The sequence below is a fragment of the Sebastes umbrosus genome, chromosome 16 (genome assembly GCF_015220745.1).
Source record: "Sebastes umbrosus isolate fSebUmb1 chromosome 16, fSebUmb1.pri, whole genome shotgun sequence".
Taxonomy (NCBI): Eukaryota; Metazoa; Chordata; class Actinopteri; order Perciformes; family Sebastidae; genus Sebastes; species Sebastes umbrosus.
The window spans coordinates 31,831,787-31,839,332 of NC_051284.1; the positions used below are offsets into that span (position 1 = coordinate 31,831,787).

The window sequence follows — 7,546 nt, forward strand, 5'->3', positions numbered from 1 at the left end:
AGAGGGCGGAGCTAAGACACTAGAGGGCGGAGCCAAGTACAACTGAATGCTGAATTAAACATTTTAAGGCGACCAAAATGTTCTAATTAACTGTGATGAAGTGAAAACACACTGAAAGGGTTAAAGTTGCAAGATGAAAACACGGACAACGGCGTGGTAGCGACCTGTCAATCAGCAGGTAGCCCCGCCCTAAAGCATCCCCTGCTTTATGGTGTATGTGACTCTAAATGAACATCATGCTGTGTTGAAGAAGACTTGAAACATAAAGGGATGATTCCGATGTTTCCTGAGGTAATAGATGAAGAGAGCAGTAGACTCATCGCCCCCTGCTGGCTGCTAGACAGGATGATTAAAACCTGACTTCCTCCACAGACCACAGGACTCCGTCTTTACTTCATACTTTGCAAACATTTTAATGATTATTTTTTTTGGAGCATACACATTTGAAAATATCTGTTTTACCTCAAACTGCAACTTGAGTTAAATAAATGTTTATAATAATATACAAAGAAAATACAAGAGGGAGAGCAGAGCTTTTCTCTTCAGATGTGCCTCGCACACAACCAGTGTTTTTTTTTTGTCTCTATAGCTTCATTAAGTAAAAGAAACACCAAATGCACTCTGACCTTTGACCTCTACAGCCGGTCAGAAACAACCCAAAAAAAAAAAAGAAAACCTGTCGCACACACACGGAAACAAAGAGCAATAAAAGAAAGAGAGGAGAGGGAAGCATGATTGTTTGGAGGAGGAGGAACTGAAAACAAGAAGCTACGAGTCAAACCAGGCACTAAACTGAGGAAGAGGAGGAGGAGGGTCCACACACACACACACACGCACACGCTCAGGTGAGTGAGGAGGAGGATGAAGATGAAGGAGATGAGGGAAGGAGGCGAGGGGTTAAGGATGTGAGCTTTTCTTTCATTTTATTCTGCAACATAAATCCTCCTCCTCGTCCTCCGTCAGTCAGTCAGTCAGTCGGCTGCTTCCCGGCTGATCTGTCAATCACGCGGCGGGGCGGGGTGGCGGTGGCGGCGAGACGGACTTGAGGAGCATGCTCAGTGTGGCGGAGGTCAGAGGTCAGTTGAGGTGGAAGCCTTTCTCCATGGTGGCGGCTAACAGACGCTCTCTCATGATGTCCTCGGAGGAATATTCAGGAAGCTTCAGGTAGTGGACGCACGTGTTGACCGACGGGTAGCTGGAGTCGGTGGCGTCCACCTGCAGCCAATCACACGCACGCACATACAACAACGGGCTCATCGTCAGCAAAAAATACACCGACAACGTACACAATCATATTCACACTAAAAAAAATTAAAATAAAAACAACTTCACTCCAGCTGGAAGTTACGACGAGTATCACGGCCACGTAGACGGAAAGAACATCGGACATTTTGAGAATAATGTCGTAGGTTTACGAGAAAAAAGTCGTAATATTACGAGAATAAAGTCATAACTTTAGGGGAATAAAAGTGAGGAGGAGTTTACCTTCCTGACGATGGTGAGGCGGGGGTGCAGGTTGGCGAGGCCGCCGGGTGGCAGCGTGGAGCAGCCGGTGGTGAACTGAAGGAACGCTTTCCTTTCGTCAGACGACATCCCGCATAAAACTCTGACGAACCGCAGGAAGCCGGGACTGAAGAGGAGAGACAAAGAGGTTTCTTTAGCAAACGTTGGAGCTGGTACCTGTAGCCCCCTCCCCTCCTGTTAGTAACCATGGTGACGTGTTATAACTATCCTTCAGTGAAGTCAGTCAGAAAAAGAGTCGGACAATATCGGAGAAGCGTTTCAGAGACGGAGAGAAAGGGTTGCTAATAGTTTAGCCTTCTGCTAACAGCTGCCGTGAGGAATCAGGAACCAGGAACCAGGAACCACTCACCTGTCTCTGGTGTAACCCAGCTTTGGTTCTGTGTAGTTGATGATGTCATCAGACGTCCAGGACGGTGATTGGTTGCCACAGAGGATCATCTGAACCTCCTTATGGCTGAAAGAGCTCAACTTCTCCATCGGGAACACTCGATTGAATCCCTCTGAGGAGGAGGAGAGGAGAGGAGGAGACAAGGGAGGAGACAAAGGAGAGGAGAGGAGAGGAGGAGAGGAGAGGAGCAGGAGGAGGAGAAGAGGAGCAGGAGGAGACAGGGGAGGAGAGAGGAGAGGAGAGGAGAGGAGGAGGAGGAGAGGAGAAGAGGAGGAGGAGAGAGAGAGGAGAGGAGGGGAGAGGGAGGAGAGAGGAGAGGAGAGGAGGGAGAGGAGAGAAGGAGAGGAGAGGAGAGGAGGGGAGGGGAGGAGGAGAGAGAGAGAGGAGAATCAGTTGATCTGATCTGGACTAAAACAGTAGAAGCTGTCATTGTGTTTTTCTTTCTGCCTCCATCACATCATCACAGCGTCGTCATGGTAACGGCAGCATCCAGGAAGCAGTATGATGGATTACCTCTGAAGGCCTCCATCTGTTTCTGGATGCCGTGGTGCATACAGAAGTCAAACATCAGCTCCACGTACTCCTCGGCGTTCTCCATGGTCACCATCTGAGACACAACAACACGTCACCATGACGACAAGCTACAGATGTTCATCCTTCTACAGATTGTTCATCCTTCTACAGATTGTTCATCCTTCTACAGATTGTTCATCCTTCTACAGATTTCATCCTTCTACAGATGTTCATCCATCAGCAGCAGAGACGACCTTTAGAAGATGACCTTTACCTCGTCGTCTCCGTTGGTTTTCAGATCCACAGCTGAGAAACCGTGAACCTTGGAGGACGGACAGAACTGGAAGTTCAACCTGAGGAGAACCAAACAACACGTAGTTAGTCTGATGGAGACCGGACTGACCGGACCAGACCGGACTGACCGGACCGGACTGACTCCCTCTCACATCTAAAGACAACGTGTCCTGAGGAAAAGCTGGAGATAACACTGGAGCTGCCGGGTCGTTGTCATGGAGACCAGATGCTGTGTGTGTGTGTGTGTGTGTGTTGCAGAGCGGGTCCTACCCGAGGTCCTCGATACTGAGGGGGGGTCCGGAGCCCAGCGGGTTCCTCAGCATCAGGTCCTGAAGTCTGGTGTTCTTCTCGTCTTCAGATAAACTCTTACTGGACAATATCTGCCTCCTCTTCACCGCCAGCTCCTTGACCTCCTTCAGGAAGCTAGCCCTGCAGGAGGAAGAAGACGAGGAGGAGGAGGAGGAAGAGAAGAGAGAGGAAGAGGAGGAGCAGGAAGAGGAGGAGGAGAGAGAGGAAGGAGGAGGAGCAGGAGGAGGAGGAAGAGGAGGGAGAGGAGGAGGAGGAAGAGGAGGAGCAGGAGGAGGAGGAAGAGGAGGAGGAGAGAGAGGAAGAGGAGGAGGAGAGAGAGGAAGAGGAGGAGGAGGAGAGAGAGGAAGAGGAGGAAGAGGAGGAGGAGAGAGAGGAAGAGGAGGAGGAGGAGGAGGAGAGAGAGGAAGAGGAGGAGGAGGAGAGAGAGGAAGAGGAGGAAGAGGAGGAGGAGAAGGAAGAGGAGGAGTGAGAGAGAAATGAAGCATTATAGTGTTATAAACCACTTATAACATCTTTATAGACTGTTAATAGACGGTTAATAGAGCGTATTCACAAGGCGCATTCTCTCTCTCTCCGTCCCTCTCTCTCTCCCTCTCCGTCCTCTCTCTCTCTCCCGCTCCGTCCCTCTCTCTCTCCCCCTCTCCCTCTCCGTCCCTCTCTCTCTCTCCCGCTCCGTCCCTCTCTCTCCCTCTCCCTCTCCGTCCCTCTCTCTCTCTCCGTCCCTCTCTCTCTCCCTCTCCGTCCCTCTCTCTCTCTCCGTCCCTCTCTCTCCCCGCTCCGTCCCTCTCTCTCTCCCCCTCCCCCTCTCCGTCCCTCTCTCTCTCTCCCGCTCCGTCCCTCTCTCTCCCTCTCCCGCTCCGTCCCTCTCTCTCTCTCCCTCTCCGTCCCTCTCACTCTCTCTCGTCCCTCTCACTCCCTCCCTCTCTCTCTCTCTCTCTGTGTGTCTCACCTGTGCGGGTTGACCAGCTGGAAGTCGTCCCAGGTGAGGATGCCGTGGTACCAGGCTGGTGGTTTTGGTTTTGGGGGGTCCATGATGAACTCGGACTTGGAGTCGTCGTCGAAGCTGCCCACGGAGTACGTCTCCTGGCTGTCCTCGGTGGACGCCTCGGACCGGACCTCGGACAGCAGCAGGTAGGGCTGCGTGTGCGGCCGGTCGGGGTCGTGACCCTGCGGCGAGCCACGGCTCCGGTACAGCAGCTTGCTCATGTTGGACTTGATGTCTCCCATGCAGAGCAGCTTGAAGAAGGGCTGGGAGACGGGCAGGTCCACCAGCCGGTTGTCCTGGATGCACTTGGCCAGGAAGACGCCCAGGAAGTGGAAGAGCTTGGTGATGCGCTCCAGCTCCTCGCTGTCCTGAGGGAACGGGGCCGGGAACAGGCCGCAGGAGCGCTGCACGTAGAAACCGGGAGGCTTCAGACCGCCGCCCAGGTCCACCTGAAACACAGAGACGCAGGACGGGGATCAGAGGACCGCCGAGGTTTAAACCGGAGAGCTCGGCGTTTAGAAAGGAAACCCGGACGGGACTCTACCTGTCGGGACTCGTGGTCGGGGAAGTCGTCGTCACACAGCCAGATCCCAGAGACGTCCTCTGGAACTCTGCTGCCACCAGAGCATATAACTCCAGAGTAGACCCAGACCCGTCCCCTCCTCGCCCTGGAACTCCACCTGCACACAAAACACACACATAAGAAACACACACACACACACAGAAAGCTCCAGAAGAAGAGAGTGACTATAAACTCTGCTGTCTATCTGAATGTCTCGTATAAAATAAACGAGGTCCCAGCTGTTCCTCTCCGCGTGTCGACGTCTCACCTCCAGCACGACTTCCTGTCGGCGTGCAGCTGCATGACGGACTCGGCCACTCCATCATGGCTTCTCCTCGGGGGACTTTGACTCGCTCGTGTTTGAGCCGGCCACCCTGAACTCTCCGGGGTCGTCCCGCCGCACCGTGGTGGACGGCGAGAGCGCTCCATGGTCGCCTCCCGCCGGTTCTGCAGCCACACGATCGCCCTGTGGACACGCCGGGGGGGCAGAGGTCAAAGGTCAAGGATAAAAATCAGGGATAAAAATAAACAAATTATATTATATAAAAATAAAAAAATTATAATTTATATGTACAAATAAATAAATATATAAATATAATATTTCTGTCATTTTATATAAGGACAAATAAGGGATGAAAATACATTTTATTATGTAAAAATAAAAAAATATGTACAGAAAAAAATGTATGAGTAATTAATAATTTATATATACAAAAAATAATAAATATATATTTTTAGTAAGGGATAAAATATATAAATTATGAATATATTACAATTAAATCCATTGTTTTAAAATATACAGAATTTTTTTTTTTTTAAATAATAGCAAAAAATATATATATATTTTTTAAAATACACAAATTATATATAAATGACACAAATAAATGTGAAAATAAATGGTCAAGGACAGGCGGCAGAGGGTCTCTAGTCAAGGTCACAGGTCAGGACTGAAGGTCGAGGTTTCAGGGTGGAAGAAGGTGGACACAGTTGGGGTCCGAGGTCACAGACAGGACCTCTGGTTCAGGGGTTAGAGGTCACAGACAGGACCTCTGGTTTCAGGGGTTAGAGGTCACAGACAGGACCTCTGGTTCAGGAGTTAGAGGTCACCATGACTCCAGACTCACCTGGACGCTCCGAACGCGGTGCAGGTGAAGTAGAGCTGCCGGGTCTCGAAGGGGATGAGGAAAGGACACTTGGAGGTGAGCTGTTCACACCACTCGGGCAGAGCGCCGCTGGCCAGCGCAAGAGGCTCCTGGGAAACAAGGAGACGCTCACATCAGCATCCGGCTGCCGTCACACGCCGTCAACACACGGGAAGTGTTTCCTGAACTCACCTCGATCTGCTGCAGAATCTTGGTTGTGATCTTCTTATGGTGAACTCCTCTGGAGACGCGTTGAACTGCAGCTCATCAAAATCTACATACACAAAACAAAACAAAGATTTAAACCTCAAACGGATCATCACAAACAGAAAGCCTGCGAGGCTGCAGATAGACCCGTCTCAAGCATCATGTGGGCAGGAAGCCCCGCCCACGGCCAGCTGATTGACAGCTTGACCCTTCAGGAAAAGCAAAAGTAATAAAGAAAAGAATAAGAGATAAAAAAATAAATAAATTACATTATATAAAATAAAAAATATGTACAGAAAAGATTTATGAGTACTGAGTAATTTATATGTACAAAAATAAATAAATATATATTTTCTGTCATTTTATATAATAAAAAATAAGGGATAAAATAAACAAATTACATTATATAAAAATAATACAAATAATACAGAAAAAACTGTATGAGTAATGAGTAATTTATATATACAAAATAAATAAATAAATATATATTTCTAGTAAGGGATAAAATATATAAATATTCATATATTACAATTAAATCATTTTTTTTTTAAATATACAGAAAAAAATGAGTAATTTATATGCAAACATATATTTTTTTCTTTTCTTTAAATACACAAATTAATATATAAATGAACAAATAAATGTGAAAATAATTGAAAATTATATAAGTATTCTTTTATATTTTGTTATTTGTTTTCTATATTTCTATAATTATTTATTTACTTATTAGGGCTGTCAAAGTTACACAAATATAATATATATATAACATACATTCAGTAATCAGACATCTGTACGCAAGTGATTGCTATTTCTGATTTTTTTTTTTTATATTGTTTCACAGTTAATATTTGTTGTTTGCGCAGAATAAAAGTGCAGCTATGATCCAATGAAGATTTTAAACAGACGGTCTGACGAGTCCCCGACGACGCTGTGCACTCAGTCTTTTAATGTATTTAAGAAATGTCTTTCATTTCATACGCTGAGAAGAAAATCTTAAAAATCTAAATAGAGCCGTAAACGTGTGTGTTATATGTGTGTGTGTGTTATAGTGTGTGTGTGTCCGTACCTCCTGCAGCGGCGAGCGTTGGAGGCGCCGTCTCCTCCGATGATGTAGAGGATGCCGAGCAGCTGCAGGACGTCCTCCACCCCGCAGGCGTTCTGGCTGCAGCCGGCCTTAGCCTGCGCCATCTCCCGGGCGACGCACAGGATCTCACTGCTCTGATTGGCTGAGATCGAGATCGGGCTGAGACCGCCGGAACGACCCCCTGATATACTGATGCTGTGTTCACACAGGTCCGGAGGAAGGCAAAAGGTCAGAGGTCAGGTGGGCTTCAGACTTCACAAGTTGATGCTCCAGAAATAATTCTGATATACAAATGTATATTTTACGTTTATTAATATATGATTAGTGAGTTTGCAGTCTAAATTGTCTCTATTTAAATGAATCTAATGTGAGATGTGTTAATATCTGCTTCATTTGATTTGTTTTTATTCAGGAAATATTAAAGTGTGTGCAAGAGTTTCTATAAAGTCTTTTACCAAGTCGTAAACCTAAGTAGTCAAATATGTGGAAAAGAATAGTGAGAAAAATTTAAAAAAATATTTGAATGAAAAGTGAAAAA

At 47.1% G+C, this 7,546-nt stretch overlaps 1 protein-coding gene across 1 annotated transcript in view; it reads right to left on the minus strand.

Moving 5' to 3' along the window:
• Positions 1–388: 388 nt before the first annotated feature.
• The window catches only part of hectd1 (HECT domain containing 1), a 47,384-nt gene continuing 40,226 nt past the window's right edge, over positions 389–7,546 (minus strand). The window contains 18 exon segments of the mRNA XM_037796291.1: positions 389–1,215; positions 1,486–1,630; positions 1,874–2,024; positions 2,426–2,519; positions 2,700–2,778; positions 2,990–3,148; positions 3,978–4,462; positions 4,558–4,607; positions 4,610–4,657; positions 4,660–4,693; positions 4,837–4,889; positions 4,892–4,948; positions 4,951–4,992; positions 4,995–5,041; positions 5,700–5,827; positions 5,910–5,947; positions 5,950–6,000; positions 6,998–7,221. Of these exon segments, the coding sequence (XP_037652219.1) occupies positions 1,078–1,215; positions 1,486–1,630; positions 1,874–2,024; positions 2,426–2,519; positions 2,700–2,778; positions 2,990–3,148; positions 3,978–4,462; positions 4,558–4,607; positions 4,610–4,657; positions 4,660–4,693; positions 4,837–4,889; positions 4,892–4,948; positions 4,951–4,992; positions 4,995–5,041; positions 5,700–5,827; positions 5,910–5,947; positions 5,950–6,000; positions 6,998–7,221 (2,023 nt within the window). The 3' untranslated portion in view covers positions 389–1,077.